Below are 21,565 nucleotides of genomic sequence, written 5' to 3' on the forward strand. Positions count from 1 at the left end.
CAATATGATGCATATAGGAACTATGAAGCAATATAATGTCCAAAGGCACTATTAAGTAATCTGATTCAATACGATGCAATATGATGCAAAGTCACTATGAAGCGCTATGATGCATATAGCAACTATGAAGAAATATGATGTACAAAGGCAATCAGAAGCACTATGATGCATACAGGAACAATGAAGCAATATGATGCATATAGGAACTATGAAGCAATATGATGCAATATGATGCATGAAGTAACTATGAAGCACTATGGTGCATATAGGAACAATGAAGCACTATGATGCATATAGGAACTATGAAACAATATGCTGTAAGGCTAGTTTCACACTTGCGTTTTGATCTGCAGCGTTTTTTTTCCCTATCTTTAACATTAAAAACGCATGCGTTTTTTTTGTACGCGTTTTGCCGTGTTTAACAACGCATGCGTTTTTTTGCTGCATGTGTCCGTTTGCAGAAATGCAACATGTAGTAATTTCTAGAGGCGTTTTTTTGCCGCAAAAAACGTATTGCTGTCTATGTAAACGCATGCGTTTTTAAGCACATGCGTTTGCTTGCGTTAAAAACGCATGTGTTTTTATAGAAAAAAACAAGAATACACACTGACAAGCCACCCCCCACCATCAAGGTGATAAAGGGATCCAAACCCTAACCCTAACCCTGACAAGCCACCCCCCACCATCAAGGTGATAAAGGGATCCAAACCCTAACCCTAACCCTACCCCTAACCCTGACAAGCCACCCCCCACCATCAAGGTGATAAAGGGATCCTAACCCTAACCCTACCCCTAACCCTACCCCTAGGGATCCTAGGGATCGATAGGAATTGGCTATTATGTTGACCTGGTGACCAGGACATTCTTCTAATAAAAAGCTTTGTTCAATGTTGACACCCCAAGTGTAGAGTACTAAAAAAATAAACTCGTAGAGTATTGACGGTCATAGTGTTAGGGTTAGGGTTTGGATCCCTTTATCACCTTGATGGTGGGGGGTGGCTTGTCAGGGTTAGGGGTAGGGTTAGGGTTTGGATCCCTTTATCACCTTGATGGTGGGGGGTGGCTTGTCAGGGTTAGGGTTTGGATCCCTTTATCACCTTGATGGTGGGGGGTGGCTTGTCAGGGTTAGGGTTAGGGTTAGGGTTTGGATCCCTTTATCACCTTGATGGTGGGGGGTGGCTTGTCAGGGTTAGGGTTTGGATCCCTTTATCACCTTGATGGTGGGGGGTGGCTTGTCAGGGTTTGGGTTAGGGTTAGGGGTAGGGTTTGGATGCCTTTATCACCTTGATGGTGGGGGGTGGCTTATCAGTGACCTGGTGACCAGGACATTCTTCTAATAAAAAGCTACCCCTAACCCTAGGGATCCAAACCCTAACCCTACCCCTAACCCTAGGGATCCTAACCCTAACCCTAACCCTAACTATTTCTATTTATAGTGGGTTTTCTAGTTGATTTTGATGATTGGCAGCTGTCACACACTTCTCAGCATGCGTTTCAAAAATGCAAACGCATGAAAAAACGCATGTAAACGCGTCAAAACGCCGCGTTTTTTTTCCCAATGCAAAAACGCATGCGTCAAAAAAACGCAGCGTTTAAACGCGTTTTTTCACCACATGCGTTTTTTTTAAAAACGCTGCAGATCAAAACGCAAGTGTGAAACCAGCCTAATATAATGCACAAAGTCACTATGAAGCGCTATGATGCATATAGGAACCATGAAGCAATATGCTGTAATCTAATGAACAAAGGCAATATGAAGCGCTATGATGCGTATAGGAACCATGAAGCAATATGCTGTAATATAATGCACAGAGGCAATATGAAGCGCTATGATGCGTATAGGAACCATGGAGCAATATGCTGTAATATAATGCACAGAGGCGCTATGATGCGTATAGGAACCATGAAGCAATATGATACACAAAGGCCATATGAGCACTATGATGAATATGGGAACCGTGATGCAATATGATGCAATATGATGCAGAAAGGCAATATGAAGCACTCTGATGCATAAAGGAACCATGAAGCAATATGATGCACAAAGTAACTATGAAGCGCTATGATGCATATAGGAACTATAAAGCAATATGATGCACAAAGTCCCTATGAAACAGTATGATGCCGTATGAAGCCACAGAGGCACTCAATATGTTGCATAGATGTACTATGATGTAGTATCATGCACAGAGACACTCCATATGATGCATAAAAGCAGTATGATGCAGTATTATGCACGAAGGCACTCGATATGATGCCTAGAAGCAGTATGATGCAAAGAGATGCACAGAGAGACTAGGCCATGCTTGAAGGAGCCCAACAAGAGACCAGACTTACACTTTTAAGCAAAAGAGCAATCTATCAGAGTTCCAGATAAATCTCCACTCTGAACAGTACATCTCATTTGTCAGACTGACTCCACCCGAAGGAGCTAATTAATGAGCCGCAGCTGGAGGGCAGTCTTCATGGAGACAATGTGCTGAATTAACACCTTGTGTCCTCCTATGGACGGAGTAGTTAAGTTGCAAAGAAAAGTGAAACACTTGTTTACTGAACCAGAAAATGGAAAGCATGCTTCCAAAAAAAATCACTCTGAAGCCCAATCATAAGGCTCTGCTCAGACAAGACCTGCAATTAACTGAAGTGCAGTCATGAGATGTAGCCTGGACATATGGCCCTACCATAGCCTAGAGGTCCAAGGCCTAGCTGCAAATGGGTTCCAGGTACAGCTTTGGCACAAAGGCATGAGACTAGAGTCAGCCCAGAGGCCCAGGCCATCAATGCAACATTTAAACCATGCACTCACCTGTGCTGGCTCCATACCTGCTAGAAGACAGTGGGAGCTGGTAACGCCGAGAGCCTACCGTGGAAGGAAGCGGCGTCCGTCAGGAATGCCGCATTACTGTCAATGATTTCTTCACCTGTGCCCCCTTCTGTGTTCCATCGTGGAACGCACGCCAATCCTATGTGCCGGCACTCCTCTCTGACGTCACCGGAAGCGCAACGGCCTTCTCCACCACACGACTTTTGGACGTAGTGGTGTTTTGCCGGTCGGTGTCCGAGCCGAGAGCCCCCCACTGGGAGGAATCGGCTCTACCCAGGAGCCCGTCCGCTCGACTGGTCTCTGGGGCTGAGGGACTCCCCACCGGGGAGTTTCCACCCTGGGCTACTTGACAGGGGGAAGGATTGGACCTGCCGCACGATCCCCCTAAGCCCATTGCACAGGCTGACTGTTGGCTGAGTAACCTCTCAAAGAGGAGTCTATCTTCGCTCTAGGAGCAACCTCTCATACAACCGTCCCCTGTAGGGACAGGAAAAACACTGGAGGGTGGAGGTGGGAGGGTCCTTTTAACCTCTCTATGATCCTGTCCCGCTATAGGTCAAGGAAGGACGTCCTCCATGGTGCTGTCTTGAGGGACGTAATGGAAAAGTGATCTGCAATAACAAGCATGGAGATCTTCTGCAGACTCCTGCTGTCATGACAACCCATCGGCAGCCCCTGATCACGTGACAGGGGAGCTGATGGGCAGGCCTTATGACGCACATCTAGTTTGATTTTACCAAGTTAAATACCGCTATTAAAGATTGACAGCGGCGTTTAACATATTAACAGATGGGGGTGGATCGTGGTTATTAGAAGCACATGACAGCTGATCAAATGAACGGTCATGTGCCAGGAAAGATGCAGGCTCAGCGTCGGAGCTCGCATCAAATACAAGGACACAACCTATAACGTACCTATATGTCATGGGTCGGGAAGGGGTTAACTTTTGTTAGTTTGATTGCTGGTATCATGCATTGCAATGCAACAAGATTGCAATGCATTATATCTGTCAGTGCTGCCCTACCTGAATGACAGAAGCTTCTTAGACCATGCTCTGAGCATAGTCTAGCAGGCTAGCTAACCTGCTATCGATCGCGGCATTTAGGGGGTTAAACAGCCTGGGGCGATGTGGGCACCGCTCTTGTCAATGACAGCTGAGGCTCCGGTGTTCGCATGACTGCCGTGACATAAGTTTACGTCATTTTGAGGGAACTACTTTCCGACCATGACGCAAACTTATGTCAAATGTCGTGAAGGGGTTAAAGGACATTAGTCAGCAGGATTTCATACCTTAAACTTTTTATATGCACATGTAGATCTTTTACAGACAAGTCCAGCAACACCTTTATCTCGCCAGTCTATTCCTCTTACCCAGAAATCAGCAATTGAATTGATTCAAACGAGTCTGAAGATCTGAAGCCTCTGTCACTCCAGCTCTAGACCCAGCGCTGCTGCCTCCTGCCTGACGGCTCATTTGCCTGAAGTCACACAGCATAGAGGCTTTCAGTCAAGCAGGAGGAAGCACTGGGTGGGAGTGGCAGAGGTTTCAGATCTATAACACTGGTCAACAGCATTTTTGGTGCCAAAGATATTTCATCGAATTTAGGGTATTTTTGGGGTGCTGATTCTGAATATGTCATCAGTTTTGCCAGATTGGCTCAAGTTTTTGAGATTTTTGGTATCTTATTTATAGCACTTGTTGGTAAATGCGACGCATCATCTCATTAATTTCTTTGGATTAGTACTTGAACTGAGCAGTTCTCAATATAGTTTTGTGTTAATTAGTGTTCTAAAAGTTTGTTCATAGCTTGATTTTTGCACTAACTTTATGTTGTTGTCTGTTTTCCAGTGAAAAGCATGAACTCATCAAGAAGAAGTTGTCTTAACGATCCAGACTCATTCTGTTACATTTGTGGTGAATACACACTGCCAAAACATAGAAGAAACATAACAGACTTCGTAAAAAAAGTGTATTTTGCCTATTTTGGGGTTATGCTTGGGGACCAAGACAAGTTTTGGGCACCACACATAGTGTGCAAAGCATGTATCGAATTATTACGAAAATGGAGCAAAGGACAAAGAAAAAGCTTCAAATTTGGTGTTCCAATGGTGTGGAGAGAGCCAAAAAATCATCATGATGACTGTTATTTATGGTAAACACAGGTACAGGCACATCTTCACAATGAGGGACAGGCCTTCTTGCAGATTCCATGTTACTCCCATTTTCGTTTCTTATGCTTATTGAATCCTTGCACTTGCACTGCACAGAAATAACAGTCATCATGATGATTTTTTGGCTCTCTCCACATTAGTCAGCAGGATTTCATACCTTAAACTTTTTATATGCACATGTAGATCTTTTACAGACAAGTCCAGCAACACCTTTATCTCGCCAGTCTATTCCTCTTACCCAGAAATCAGCAATTGAATTGATTCAAACGAGTCTGAAGATCTGAAGCCTCTGTCACTCCAGCTCTAGACCCAGCGCTGCTGCCTCCTGCCTGACGGCTCATTTGCCTGAAGTCACACAGCATAGAGGCTTTCAGTCAAGCAGGAGGAAGCACTGGGTGGGAGTGGCAGAGGTTTCAGATCTATAACACTGGTCAACAGCATTTTTGGTGCCAAAGATATTTCATCGAATTTAGGGTATTTTTGGGGTGCTGATTCTGAATATGTCATCAGTTTTGCCAGATTGGCTCAAGTTTTTGAGATTTTTGGTATCTTATTTATAGCACTTGTTGGTAAATGCGACGCATCATCTCATTAATTTCTTTGGATTAGTACTTGAACTGAGCAGTTCTCAATATAGTTTTGTGTTAATTAGTGTTCTAAAAGTTTGTTCATAGCTTGATTTTTGCACTAACTTTATGTTGTTGTCTGTTTTCCAGTGAAAAGCATGAACTCATCAAGAAGAAGTTGTCTTAACGATCCAGACTCATTCTGTTACATTTGTGGTGAATACACACTGCCAAAACATAGAAGAAACATAACAGACTTCGTAAAAAAAGTGTATTTTGCCTATTTTGGGGTTATGCTTGGGGACCAAGACAAGTTTTGGGCACCACACATAGTGTGCAAAGCATGTATCGAATTATTACGAAAATGGAGCAAAGGACAAAGAAAAAGCTTCAAATTTGGTGTTCCAATGGTGTGGAGAGAGCCAAAAAATCATCATGATGACTGTTATTTATGGTAAACACAGGTACAGGCACATCTTCACAATGAGGGACAGGCCTTCTTGCAGATTCCATGTTACTCCCATTTTCGTTTCTTATGCTTATTGAATCCTTGCACTTGCACTGCACAGAAATAACAGTCATCATGATGATTTTTTGGCTCTCTCCACACCATTGGAACACCAAATTTTAAGCTTTTTCTTTGTCCTTTGCTCCATTTTCGTAATAATTCGATACATGCTTTGCACACTATGTGTGGTGCCCAAAACTTGTCTTGGTCCCCAAGCATAACCCCAAAATAGGCAAAATACACTTTTTTTACGAAGTCTGTTATGTTTCTTCTATGTTTTGGCAGTGTGTATTCACCACAAATGTAACAGAATGAGTCTGGATCGTTAAGACAACTTCTTCTTGATGAGTTCATGCTTTTCACTGGAAAACAGACAACAACATAAAGTTAGTGCAAAAATCAAGCTATGAACAAACTTTTAGAACACTAATTAACACAAAACTATATTAAGAACTGCTCAGTTCAAGTACTAATCCAAAGAACTTAATGAGATGATGCGTCGCATTTACCAACAAGTGCTATAAATAAGATACCAAAAATGTCAAAAACTTGAGCCAATCTAGCAAAACTGATAGCATATTCAGAATCAGCACCCCAAAAATACCCCAAATTCATTAAAATATTTTGGACACCAGAAAAAAATTTTTTTTTTGTTGACCTGTCTAATAGCTCTTCAGCCCACTTATCATTGGGGGTGCCAGCTGTCAGACCCCCACCTATCTGATGTTGATGGCCTAATATTTGGTTAGATCATCAATATCATATGACCAGAAAACTGCTTTAAATTTTGGATATATAATCAAACGCCATAAGAAAGGTAATGAATCACAGTTAAAAATGCTTTTAGTTCCTTCTTGTTCCATACACCATCCTTAATGATAGGCTTGCAGGAATAAGATGTACCTACAGTAATTCATTAAAAGGCACATGAATTCAGTGCATCTTATCACTGGCATGTGACTATATGTGGCTCGCCAGAAGTGTTACTCCAGTTATGGACTAGTGTAACAGTTCTGGCTTAAAGAGTGCCGCCACTTTGAACAAATTTGTTGGGTGGGCGCTGCTATACCTTGTCCAACCTCAGCCCACTTTGGCAGAGCTGGCAGAAACGGACATGAAAACGTCAAAAATGTTGCAACACTTCAAGGTGTTTCTATGCCATAATTTTGGTAAACAGCTGCCTGAGTATCAGGAAAGAGTAAAAGTAAAAGATTATTACCGGCACGATTGTGCTACGTTATGAAGTAGGGATGTTGGCTCTTTCTTTCGCAAATGTAAATGTTCTTGCAAATATTCCTGGGTGTATATGGGCCGATCAACGCAGTATTTTTGTCTCTGGCACAGACACTCATCTTCCCCTGAAGCTAGTTCCATAGCACATTTCACGTCCTTGTTCAGTATCTGAAGGTCACTGTAGAGAGATATCACATTTAGTTTGTTACATAAGTATACAAAGTTATCAAACATATCCGAAACAAGAAATTAATTACCTCTGGTGGCAGCAAAAGCACTATGGACGGTAACAAGGAGTGTGAGAGATTGTAAGGCTGGGTTCACACTGCATTAACAGCAGCCCGTTCAACACATACGGTAACGGGCTGCTGTAAACGCAAGTGCCGGTATGGCAGCACGCTAGCGCAGATAGAGCATCTGCTAGCTCTATCTGCGCTAGCAGTGACGGACCCGGAAACGCTGAAGACCGTGTCTCAGGGTCCGTCACTCAATGACGGCACATCCCTAGCGCACGCCCATTGTGGGCGTGGGCGTGCGCTAGCGATGCGTCCGACATAGGAATTAATGGCGGCCTTAACAGACTACGTTACACCGCGTTTATGCCGCGGTGTAAAGTAGTCCGTCTAACGGACGCCCATAACAAAGTGTGAACCCAGCCTAACATATCACTGTTTACAACTGCATTATTGCTACTACTGAGTTCACCTGCCAAGACAAGGAGACCTCACTCAGAGAGGTCTCCAAACTACACAAGATTACACAGTCAATTTTACTCCTCTGTCGAAACACACGATAAAGTAGGTGCCAAATTCAAACTAATTATTCACCTCATTACCTGATTCCCTTTTTTGACGGACAGAAAAAACAACATCACCATTCATTCACAGGAACGCATGTATAAAAAGATATCTTTATTATTGCGTCACTAAGCATAGAGCAATTCCAAATACCGTACATAGTTTTCAATCTTTTGCTTCTTCAGGTAGGCAAACAGTGACAGCACAGGCACAGGGATCGTCTGCATCAAACAGTAACAGCAGAGGGATCTTACAGGTAGGCAAACAGTAACAGCGCAGGCACAGAGATCTTACAGGTGGACAGACAGTAACAGCGCAGGCACAGAGATCTTACAGGTAGGCAAACAGTAACAGCGCAGGCCACAGAGATCTTACAGGTGGACAGACAGTAACAGCGCAGGCACAGAGATCTTACAGGTAGGCAAACAGTAACAGCGCAGGCCACAGAGATCTTACAGGTGGACAGACAGTAACAGCGCAGGCACAGAGATCTTACAGGTAGGCAAACAGTAACAGCGCAGGCCACAGAGATCTTACAGGTAGGCAAACAGTAACAGCGCAGGCACAGAGATCTTACAGGTGGACAGACAGTAACAGCGCAGGCACAGAGATCTTACAGGTAGGCAAACAGTAACAGCGCAGGCCACAGAGATCTTACAGGTGGACAGACAGTAACAGCGCAGGCACAGAGATCTTACAGGTAGGCAAACAGTAACAGCGCAGGCCACAGAGATCTTACAGGTGGACAGACAGTAACAGCGCAGGCACAGAGATCTTACAGGTAGGCAAATAGTAACAGCGCAGGCCACAGAGATCTTACAGGTGGACAGACAGTAACAGCGCAGGCACAGGGATCTTACAGGTAGGCAAACAGTAACAGCGCAGGCCACAGAGATCTTACAGGTGGACAGACAGTAACAGTGCAGGCACAGAGATCTTACAGGTGGACAAACAGTAACAGCGCAGGCACAGGGATCTTACAGGTGGACAGACAGTAACAGCGCAGGCACAGGGATCTTACAGGTAGGCAAACAGTAACAGCGCAGGCACAGAGATCTTACAGGTGGACAAACAGTAACAGCGCAGGCACAGAGATCTTACAGGTGGACAGACAGTAACAGCGCAGGCACAGGGATCTTACAGGTAGGCAAACAGTAACAGCGCAGGCACAGGGATCTTACAGGTGGACAGACAGTAACAGCGCAGGCACAGGGATCTTACAGGTAGGCAAACAGTAACAGCGCAGGCACAGAGATCTTACAGGTGGACAAACAGTAACAGCGCAGGCACAGGGATCTTACAGGTGGACAGACAGTAACAGCGCAGGCACAGGGATCTTACAGGTAGGCAAACAGCGAAAAAAACGCAAAAAATGTGCTACGTGTGCACACAGCCTAAGGCTATGTGCACACGTTCAGGATTTCTTGCAGAAAATTCCTGAGAAAAACCTGAAATTTTCTGCAACAAATCTGCATGCGTTTTTGGTGCGTTTTTTTCCGGACATTTCCCAATGCATTTTATAGTGGGAAATCCGCAAAAAAAACAATTAATGAACATGCTGCGTTTTTTATCGCGATGCGTTTTTTTCGCGGAAAAAAATGCATCATGTGCACAAAAATTGCGGAATTCATTCTAAATGATGGGATGCATATTGTATGCTGGTTTTTTTTGCAGTTTTATAGCATTTTTATGGCGAAAAAAACGCGAAAAATCAGCAACGTGTGCACACAGCCTAACAGCGCAGGCACAGAGATCTTACAGGTGGACAAATAGACAGTAACAGCGCAGGCACAGGGATCTTACAGGTAGGCAAACAGTAACAGCGCAGGCACAGAGATCTTACAGGTAGGTAAACAGTAACAGCGCAGGCACAGAGATCTTACAGGTAGTCAAACAGTAACAGCGCAGGCACAGAGATCTTACAGGTAGTCAAACAGTAACAGCGCAGGCACAGAGATCTTACAGGTAGTCAAACAGTAACAGCGCAGGCACAGGGATCTTACAGGTGGACAAACAGTAACAGCGCAGGCACAGAGATCTTACAGGTAGGCAAAACAGTAACAGCGCAGGCACAGAGATCTTACAGGTAGGCAAACAGTAACAGCGCAGGCACAGAGATCTTACAGGTAGGCAAACAGTAACAGCGCAGGCACAGAGATTTTACAGGTAGGCATACAGTAACAGCGCAGGCACAGGGATCTTACAGGTGGACAAACAGTAACAGCGCAGGCACAGAGATCTTACAGGTAGGCAAACAGTAACAGCGCAGGCACAGAGATCTTACAGGTAGGCAAACAGTAACAGCGCAGGCCACAGAGATCTTACAGGTAGTCAAACAGTAACAGCGCAGGCACAGAGATCTTACAGGTAGTCAAACAGTAACAGCGCAGGCACAGAGATCTTACAGGTAGGCAAACAGTAACAGCGCAGGCACAGGGATCTTACAGGTGGACAAACCGTAACAGCGCAGGCACAGGGATCTTACAGGTGGACAAACAGTAACAGCGCAGGCACAGAGATCTTACAGGTAGGCAAACAGTAACAGCGCAGGCACAGAGATCTTACAGGTAGGCAAACAGTAACAGCGCAGGCCACAGAGATCTTACAGGTAGTCAAACAGTAACAGCGCAGGCACAGAGATCTTACAGGTAGTCAAACAGTAACAGCGCAGGCACAGAGATCTTACAGGTAGGCAAACAGTAACAGCGCAGGCACAGGGATCTTACAGGTGGACAAACCGTAACAGCGCAGGCACAGGGATCTTACAGGTGGACAAACAGTAACAGCGCAGGCACAGAGATCTTATAGGTAGTCAAACAGTAACAGCGCAGGCACAGAGATCTTACAGGTAGGCAAACAGTAACAGCGCAGGCACAGGGATCTTACAGGTGGACAAACAGTAACAGCGCAGGCACAGGGATCTTACAGGTGGACAAACAGTAACAGCGCAGGCACAGAGATCTTACAGGTAGGCAAACAGTAACAGTGCAGGCACAGAGATCTTACAGGTAGGCAAACAGTAACAGTGCAGGCACAGAGATCTTACAGGTAGGCAAACAGTAACAGCGCAGGCCACAGAGATCTTACAGGTAGGCAAACAGTAACAGCGCAGGCACAGGGATCTTACATGTGGACAAACCGTAACAGCGCAGGCACAGGGATCTTACATGTGGACAAACAGTAACAGCGCAGGCACAGGGATCTTACAAGTGGACAAACAGTAACAGCGCAGGCACAGGGATCTTTTGTGTTGTCAAGCAGGAGGATAGCAGCTCACAGAACCTACGACCTCAAAATATATAGTCGTAGTATGATAGTCCAAGTATATAGCAGCAGTGATTAAAAGCAGCTTATTATTAACTATTCCAAGTTTTTTTTTGTAAGCCTAAGACCAGGAGAGAGAGAGTGTATCTGAGCATAGAAATCACAAATTTATCAAGTATCTGGCCAATCAATGGAGGACCGTCTCACACTTTACAGAATCTGCTGCTGAAATATGGGTGCCAGAAAACACAAGACACCAGAGATTTTGGGAAGTACATGCGTTGTTTGATTACAGTGCTGTCAGTGGAAGAAGGGCAACCTACACAATAGAAGACAGGTGGTTTAAGGCTATGTGCACACGTTCAGGATTTTTCGCGCTTTTTTTGGCAGTTTTCTGCTGCAAAAACGCTTAAAAAACGCTTACATTAAGCATCCCATCAATTTAATGCATTCTGCAATTTTTGTGCACATGCTGTGTTTTTTTCCGCCAAAAAATGTATCGCAGAAAAAAAGCAGCATGTTCATTAATTTTGCGGAGTTTTCACGGTTTTGCCGCTATATTATTGCATTAGGAATCTCCGGAGAAAAAAATTCAAAAAATAAGCATTAAAAAACAAGCAAAAAACGCAAGAAAAATGCTAAAAAAAAAAAAAAAAAGTGAGCGGATTTCCTGAGCAGGGAGTCCGGTTTTGCTCAGGAAAATTCTGCAGACATTCCTAAGGCTATATGCACACGTTGCAGATTTGACTGTGGAATTTTCTGTGCAGATTCTGCATTTCTTGGCAGAAAACGAGGGTCAGAATCTGCGCCTTTTTTTGTTATGTGCACATGTTGCAGATTTCTTCCTTTTTTTTACCCCTGCAGATTTCTATTATGGAATGGGTGCAGAAACGCAGCAGATCTGCACAAAAGAAGTGACATGGTCTTTTTTTGAATCTGCTGCGTTTTCCGTGCAGATTTTTCCGCCCCATTATCACAGCATTTTTTTTGCCATTGATTTACATTGTACTGTAAATCACTTGCAGATCTGCAGCGTTTCTGCGCGGAAAAAAAAGCTGCAGATCTGCAGGAAATCTGCAACGTATGCACATACCCTGAACGTGTGCACAAAATGTTTTGGCTCATTATGATACAAGCTTGAAGACGTGGACTACTAATCAGAATCAAATCAAGACTACCATAAATAACACACGGTAGTGGCTTATCAGGAGGGAAATCCCAAGCACCCAAAGAGGTTGTTAGAACTGCTGTCACACACATCAGAACAGGAAGCCTGGTCACGCGCTACACAAGTGCTCAGGATGACTTGTATCCGCTCATAAAAGAGTTATTGCCAACAAATGTACACAAACGTATTCTTTCAACTCTCTCCAGTAACTTCATTATGAAATATTCTTCCTGAATGAAACAATCTTTCAGAGATGAGGGAGATGACTGGATATATGAAGCACAGTGCCCTAAATGAACTTACTGTTAGGCCGGGGACACACTTAACGTATAAAAAAACGGTCCGTTTTTCACGGCCGAGAATCGCACAAATGTTTCAAAAACAGTGATCCGTGTGCAGTGCGAGGATGCGATTTCCTCGCATCAAATGATCCGTGTGACATCCGTGTGACATCCGTATGGCATCCGTATGCCGAGATTTTCTCGCAAGCTTGCAAAACCGACATCTAATGGATTTATGTGCTCAAATGTTCGGGAAAACATATATACAGTATATATATATATATATATATATATATATATATATATATATATATATATATATATATATATATATATATATATATATATATATATATATATATCATTAAGACACATATATATATATATATATATATATATATATATATATATATATATATATATATATATTCTGTATTTATATTTCATTCAGCGCGATATCTGTGAAAAGCCGGTAATTCAATTGCCGGCTTTGCATTTCTCCTTCACAAACCCGACAGGATATGAGACATGGTTTACATACAGTAAACCATCTCATATCCCCATTTTTTTTGCATATTCCACACTACTAATGTTAGTAGTGTGTATGTGCAAAATTTGGCCGCTGTAGCTGCTCAAATAAAGGGTTAAATGGCGGAAAAAATTGGCGTGGGCTCCCGCGCAATTTTCTCCGCCAGAATGGTAAAGCCAGTGACTGAGGGCAGATATTAATAGCCAGGAGAGGGTCCATGGTTATTGGCCCCCCCGTGGCTAAAAACATCTGCCCCCAGCCACCCCAGAAAAGGCACATCTGGAAGATGCGCCTATTCTGGCACTTGGCCACTCTCTTCCCACTCCCTGTAGCGGTGGGCTATGGGGTAATGAAGGGTTAATGCCACCTTGCTATTGGAAGGTGACATTAAGCCAGATTAATAATGGAGAGGCGTCAATTATGACACCTATCCATTATTAATCCAATTGTTGGAAAGGGTTAAAAAACACACACACACACATGATTAAAAAGTATTTTAATGAAATAAACACAGCGGTTGTTTTAATATTTTATTGCTCTCTCATTCCATTTTCAGACCCTCGCTTGGCAAAACAATAAACACACAAGATACATACCCTCTCTGATGAACTGTCACGTCCCACGAAGTAATCCATCTGAAGGGGTTAACTAATATTACAGGCAGAGCTGCGATAAACCACTCGCTCGTGCCTGTAATCCCCGGGTGCTGAAAGGAAAGCAGTGATCTATACTTACATTGAGTCGCGGTGATGCGCTCCTGCTGGATGTTCTCATGAACTGCAGCCTGGGAACTTTTTCCCACGCTCCAGGTCATATGAGGACATCCACCAGGGGGCGCATCACCGCGACTGAAGGAAATGTAGGTCAATGACCTATAGTTACCTTCAGTCGCGGTGATGCGCCCCCTGGTGGATGTCCTCATATGACCTGGAGCGTGGGAAAAAGTTCCCAGGCTGCAGTTCATGAGAACATCCAGCAGGGGCGCATCACCGCGACTGAATGTAAGTACAGATCACTGCTTTCCTTTCAGCACCCGGGGATTACAGGCACGAGCGAGTGGTTTATCGCAGCTCTGCCTGTAATATTAGTTAACCCCTTCAGATGGATTACTTCGTGGGACGTGACAGTTCATCAGAGAGGGTATGTATCTTGTGTGTTTATTGTTTTGCCAAGCGAGGGTCTGAAAATGGAATGAGAGAGCAATAAAATATTAAAACAACCGCTGTGTTTATTTCATTAAAATACTTTTTAATCATGTGTGTGTGTGTTTTTTAACCCTTTCAAACAATTGGATTAATAATGGATAGGTGACATAATTGACGCCTCTCCATTATTAATCTGGCTTAATGTCACCTTCCAATAGCAAGGTGGCATTAACCCTTCATTACCCCATAGCCCACCGCTACAGGGAGTGGGAAGAGAGTGGCCAAGTGCCAGAATAGGCGCATCTTCCAGATGTGCCTTTTCTGGGGTGGCTGGGGGCAGATGTTTTTAGCCACGGGGGGGGCCAATAACCATGGACCCTCTCCTGGCTATTAATATCTGCCCTCAGTCACTGGCTTTACCATTCTGGCGGAGAAAATTGCGCGGGAGCCCACGCCAATTTTTTCCGCCATTTAACCCTTTATTTGAGCAGCTACAGCGGCCAAATTTTGCACATACACACTACTAACATTAGTAGTGTGGAATATGCAAAAAAAATGGGGATATGAGATGGTTTACTGTATGTAAACCATGTCTCATATCCTGTCGGGTTTGTGAAGGAGAAATGCAAAGCCGGCAATTGAATTACCGGCTTTTCTATAGAACACCGCTGCGTATTTCTCGCAATGCACACGCATGGTCCGTGTGTAATCCGATTTTTTCTCGCACCCATAGACTTTCATTGGCGAGTCTCGGCCGAGATACGCTGACAATCGCAGCCTGCTGCGAGTTCCCTCGGATCCGAAATACGGTGGAGAAAATATCGGATGATGGGAGCTGCACCATAGATTAACATTGGGCCGAGTGCTATGCGATTTTTTATCGCATAGCACTCGTCCGTATTACGGTCTAGTGTGACCCCGGCCTTAGTCACAGGGCCCAGTCAGTGCAATGCACGCTACAAGTCATTAGCCTGCTCTGTCAACCACAGTGTGACAAAACTGGGATCAGGAAACAGATCAGAAGGGACGTACGGTATTTATTTCATTATGTTACAGTAGTCAGAAACTCTACTAAATATATGTCTTTAAGCAAGCTGCCGGAAATTACTAGCTGTTTAATGTCCTATGCTCCAAAACTGAACCTCTGGCAGCCGCTGAGGGCCTGTTTACTACTGGTCTACCAGTCTGATAACTTTCCTGTGGCAATGGAATGCCGGAAATGCACATGACCAGTGCGTTATTGTCCCAAGGAAATGAAATCTACTGTAATACCTTAGAGCCTGCACATTGGACACTGTTGTAAAGTCTAGGGTCGGGGATCACACAATCGATAATTACGGTATCTCATGCAAGTCTACATGAGAAATAAAATAGAAGATCCGCACTGCCACATAGTATAACATTGGGCTGAGTGCTATCCGATATAACATCACACAGCACTCGTCCGATGTATACGTTCATGTGAGCGAACCCTAAGGCTACAGTCACATTATCAGTATTTCACATCAGTATTTGTAAGACACAACAAGGTGTGGGGCAAAAATGCAGAATAGGTGCACGTGTTTCTATTATACCTTTTCTGTGATTGGTCGGTATCTTACATCAGTATTTATAAGCCACAACCCAGGTGAGGAACAAACATAGATAATGTAGCCATAGCCCAACACTGTATCTATGCACTGTGGATACAAGAATTAGGCAGGCGCAGTGCACTATGTAGTTATACAGAGGTGCATTTCTAGTTATCAAGTGTTGTTTAATACAGCTGTGATGAGGTGTGCGTTGTCTCAGCGGCTGAAAACCCAATGTAAACAGACTAGCCAATGGCTAAACAGGCAAAGGAGAAGCCCAAACTAGCCAACGGCTAAACAGGCAAAGGAGAAGCCCAAACTAGCCAACGGCTAAACAGGCAAACAAGAAGCCCAGACTAGCCGACGGCTAAACAGGCAAAGGAGAAGCCCAGACTAGCCAACGGCTAAACAGGCAAAGGAGAAGCCCAGACTAGCCAACGGCTAAACAGGCAAAGGAGAAGCCCAGACTAGCCAACGGCTAAACAGGCAAAGGAGAAGCCCAGACTAGTCAATGGCTAAACAGGCACAGGCGAAGCCCAGACTAGCCAACGGCTAAACATGCAAAGGAGAAGCCCAGACTAGCCAACGGCTAAACAGGCAAAGGAGAAGCCCAGACTAGCCAACGGCTAAACAGGCACAGGAGAAGCCCAGACTAGCCAACGGCTAAAGAGGCGAAGGAGAAGCCCAGACTAGCCAACGGCTAAACAGGCAAAGAAGCCTAGACTAACGAAAGGCTAAACAGGCAAAGGAGAAGCCCAGACTAGCCAACGGCTAAACAGGCAAAGAAGAAGCCTAGACTAGCCAACGGCTAAACAGGCATAGGAGAAGCCCAGACTAGCCAACGGCTAAACAGGCGAAGGAGAAGCCCAGACTAGCCAATGGCTAAACAGGCAAAGAAGCCTAGACTAACCAAAGGCTAAACAGGCAAAGAAGAAGCCTAGACTAGCCAACGGCTAAACAGGCATAGGAGAAGCCCAGACTAACCAACGGCTAAACTGGCATAGGAGAAGCCCAGACCAACCAACGGCTAAACAGGCATAAGAGAAGCCTAGACTACCAATGGCTATCAGGAGTAGGAATAGTCAAGACTAAACAATGGATATCACATGTACAAGAAGACCACACACATGAATGAGCTGCAGTTTTATTGAAAAAGATAAGTCATCTTATTGGCCACTATGGGAAGCACATAAAACATTTTCAAAGAAAAAAAAAAAAATGTAACAAATCTCTGTTTCCAGATGCAGTTGGGCCAAATGCCATTTTCAAATATTTAGGATTTCAGAGACATTTTTTACATTGACTTTTCTGCATGGAAGAAAAATGGAGAAATTCAGCTCCAGGTTCAACTTGACTTTACTTTCATCCGACTCTTAAACATGCCACTTACATAATGTGACAGTAAAACAAGAGAAACTGGAAAAAAAAAACAATTTGTGAATGGGATACGATAAAAAATAAAAACAAAAGATTTTAAAAAAACTATTCAAGACTATTCAGCATTTAAAGGGAATGTGTCACAATTTGTATTTCTGCATTAATAATTTTTGATAATAAATTATTTTATATGAAATTAAATGTACTGTTTTAACATTTATTATTTTTTTCAGGAGCCGCTGAGGGGTGCCATTTTTATTGGCGCATGGGTTTGTCTGAGTACTACATTTGCACACCCTAAATTCGTCAGCCCCTGGCAATAGGAGATGCAGTCAGTGTCTGACCCTATCTCCCACATTGTGCCTGCCTTAGCTGTGAACTGAGAACGCCCTGGCTCATGAGTAGAGCATTAGGGTAGCGAGCGGTGGTCAGCAGCCTGACACTGCATTACTATCAGGCTACCAAGCTGTACTGGGTCATTCCATGGTAGCTTACGTTACAACACAATATAGTAACTTACGTTACAAAGATGATGGTAACTTACCTTACAATAAATTTAATCCAATGGATGGTAACATATTGTAACGCAAGTTACCATCAGCTTAGTAACTAAAGTTACTATACTGTGCTGTAACGTAAGTTCTCTATATTTCTTGTAATAAAAACTGTTGCTTTTAACTTGAGAGGTTAAAATACATTTTTTTGAGTTGCTGGGACTATGGTGTTTTAATACAATAAAAATAGTGCGTCTCCCCTGTTTACCAGAACAGAAAATTTGCAGACTCATGAAGGACAATTGCCTTTCCTTTTTTTGTAACGTAAGTTACCGAGTAATAACTCTGTATTTTGTATTTAATGTTATTGTTGAAAAATCAAACTGTGTTGAAATCTATTGAGAATACCGTAGTTAATGTACAATATACATTCACTCCTTTTTGTGCCTGCCTTCAAAGAACAGTCTGTAGCCAGTTTTTGGCTTGTGAATGTAACGTAAGTTACCATGGAATGACCCTACTTACCACTGGAATAAGTGACCTCTGCAGGGCTGCTCTGAACAGAAAGAAAACTGCATACTGCAGAGACATCTTCCAGCGGTGAGAACAGCTTAGTAGCCTGGTATTAGTAGTACATTAAGAGGCTGCAGACCTGTGCTCACCACCGCTGTTAGTGCCACAGTGTTCAGGGCACAGCCATGTAATCATCACAATGCTGTCTTCTGAACACTGATCTATATGCTGATGACACTCAGATCTACCTCTCTGGCCCAGATGTCACCTCTCTGCTCTCCAAAATCCCAGAGTGTCTATCAGCCATATCCTCCTTCTTCTCCTCTCGCTTCCTCAAGCTCAATGTGGACAAATCTGAACTCATTATCTTTCCTCCATCTTGCACACCTTCCCTACTTGATCTATCTATCAAAATAAATTAAATCACACTTTTCCCTGTCCCAAAAATGCACTGCCTCGGAGTAACTTTGGACTCTGCCCTGTCCTTCAAACCGCACATCCAAACTCTCGCCACCTCCTGTCGCCTCCAGCTCAAAAATATTTCCAGAATCCGTCCTTTCCTAAACCCTCACTCTACCAAAATGCTCATGCATGCCCTAATCATCTCCCACCTCGACTACTGCAACATCCTCCTCTGTGGCCTACCTTCTAACACTCTCGCACCCCTCCAGTCCATCCTTAGCTCTGCTGCCCGACTAATTAATCTCTCTCCTCGCTACCCTCCTGCTTCCCCTTTTTGCAAATCCCTTCACTGGCTCCCAATTTCCTAGCGTATCCAGTTTAAACTACTAACACTGACCTACAAAGCCATCCATAACCTTTCTCCTCCATATGTTTCCGAACTAGTCTCAGTATCTTCCCTCACGTAATCTCCGGTCCTCCCAAGACCTCCTTCTTTCCTCGACGCTTATTCGTTCCTCACCCAATCGCCTCCAAGACTTCTCCCGAATATCCCCCATCCTCTGAAATTCTGTGCCCCAACACATCCTGTTATCCACCACATTTGGATCCTTCAAAAGAAACCTGAAAACCCACCTCTTCAAAGAAGCTTACAACCTGTAATGACCTCATAATAATAATACTGATTCAGCTCTGCTAAGTCAGTATAACATCTCATTCAGACGTCTATGCATTACAGACATCTGAAGTGCGCTTTACGCTGACATGGCAGAGCGGCACAACTAATCCAATAATGTGTGACACACAGAGAGACGCGTATCTGACCCCAGAGCGCACGGTATGCTCCGCATATCTGACCCCAGGGCACGCGGTACGCTCCGCGTATCTGACCCCAGAGCGCACGGTATGCTCCGCGTATCTGACCCCAGGACGCGCGGTATACTCCGCGTATCTAAACCCAGTGCGTGATGCAGCAAGCAGCACCAACTAACAGAATCAGCACTGCCAGCTGTCCTTGGTGACATTGCACACATCTCATCATCACTCTGAACCTAGAGTTGGGCAGTAGTGTACATACTGAACCGTCTCTCCATTCATTCCCTTTGGAGTCCAAAGTTGGGAGAATAACAGAATGGGAGGAAGCATCAATGAATTATGTATGGAAAATTAATCTTGGCTGTCCCCCAGATATGGCTTGTGTTGCCACCATTCTACTTTAATGGGCATTTCAGAGTCTTCTTCTCTGAATTCTGAGTCCCAGTGTGTATGACCCTGAAATACCTATTTTGGACACTGCAAACATGTGTGGCCCATTGCACTGTGGCAGACATCACAAAAAATCTGTGACAAGAGTTATCTGTGAAGATTATAAAGTACCCTGTCGGTAATGGATCACACCATATGGTGTTACCAGAGTCAGCTCCTCTGCACCACCAGGCTAAACATCTCTTCCGCCCATTGGTATTATATGGGAAGTAAATATTTAGAACAATTCTATCATGACACTGTCTTCTATCATATTCTGTAAGACAGTGGTCCACACCCTTCCTTACCTTAAGTGTCACATTGAGCTGTGAGAGGGTTAGGAGACACATCCAGAACCCCCTCCAAGACGTGACATCAAGATCCTGCTCCCCCCTCCACAGTAGTGACACCCAGAGACCCCTATACCCGTATAGTAACAGCCAAAAAGCCCCCATAGAAATCACACTGACGTGTTATACCCCATTTGGTATTCTGGAATCAGGCTCTTCCACCACACTGTTCATCCAGCTCCAAGCAGCCCTTTAAATGGCAGTTACCACCCTCTCTCCTCATCACCACCTGGAGCCCTGCTCTTCGTAGTTGGTGCTAATAACAAGCGGGCAGTTGGGAGCCACAGGTTGGGGCCCCCTATACTATAACATAGGGGTCTGTGTATGGCAGAATTTATGTCACCCTGTCATCTATAGAAATGGCGCACACACATACAGTCTGAGCCATTTTCCATGGTCTTGTGACATGTCAGTCACCACACTACACAGTCACACAATGTTACAGTGCAGCCCCACGAGTGGCAGGTGTCACAGTGATGTCTGCCACTGGTGGTGCCCAGTGAGACATGCCCACACACAGGCTATATGGATGAGACGTGGAGGACCCGAGGAGTCTCCCATGGAGGAGCAGTAATGGCTGTAGTAATGCCTAGGTGTCACCTCTGTGCAGGAATGGCAGAGCTGGCACAGCAGCAGCTCAGGTTCATGTCAGTTCACTTACCTCAGTGGCAGGATGCGGTGTTTCCCCGTGTAATTGCCGCTACTGTCTTCCACTAGTTACAATTTAACAGCAGCGCTATGAGCAGCAGTCTCACTTGTGACTTGGACAACTATCAGCTCCTTGAAATGTGAGACGCCGATGATAGGGCACCAGTACGCCTGTGTAACTGACAGGCTCCTCCTGAGGGCTGACGGGTAATGTAGTCCTGTGCAACAATAAATGACAGTGCAGCGCCGGCATAAAAACATCACTACCCATCATGCACCGCTGTGGAGGTAAAGGTTAGCATGGGAGCAATATTCTGGCCCCGCCCTCGCATCCAGTGTGTAATGTACAGGTCAGGAGACAGTGCGTGTGTAGCTGTGTCATAGTGACCCACCAGGCAATGGTGGCGGTGACCCCGGGGTGCGAGGGTCTGTGCTGTCACCCTCTGCTGGCAGTTGTTTGCCCTGTTGGAATTCAGGGCAG

At 44.4% G+C, this 21,565-nt stretch overlaps 1 protein-coding gene across 2 annotated transcripts in view; it reads right to left on the reverse strand.

Moving 5' to 3' along the window:
• The window catches only part of SLC26A5 (solute carrier family 26 member 5), a 103,931-nt gene extending 82,666 nt beyond the window's left edge, over positions 1–21,265 (reverse strand). Inside the window, exons 1-2 of one of the 2 annotated variants that reach the window (XR_013215740.1) lie at positions 21,098–21,235; positions 7,290–7,481 (exon numbers count right to left, since the gene is read on the reverse strand). Coding sequence is in view for 1 of the 2 variants with exons in the window: in XM_077264732.1 (XP_077120847.1) it covers positions 7,290–7,444 (155 nt within the window). In the remaining variant the exon portion in view is untranslated. Of the gene's footprint in view, positions 1–7,289; positions 7,482–21,097 lie in introns of both variants that reach the window. The other variant, XM_077264732.1, reaches the window with a different exon arrangement.
• Positions 21,266–21,565: the final 300 nt, after the last annotated feature.

The sequence above is a fragment of the Ranitomeya variabilis genome, chromosome 5 (assembly GCF_051348905.1).
Source record: "Ranitomeya variabilis isolate aRanVar5 chromosome 5, aRanVar5.hap1, whole genome shotgun sequence".
NCBI lineage: Eukaryota > Metazoa > Chordata > Amphibia > Anura > Dendrobatidae > Ranitomeya > Ranitomeya variabilis.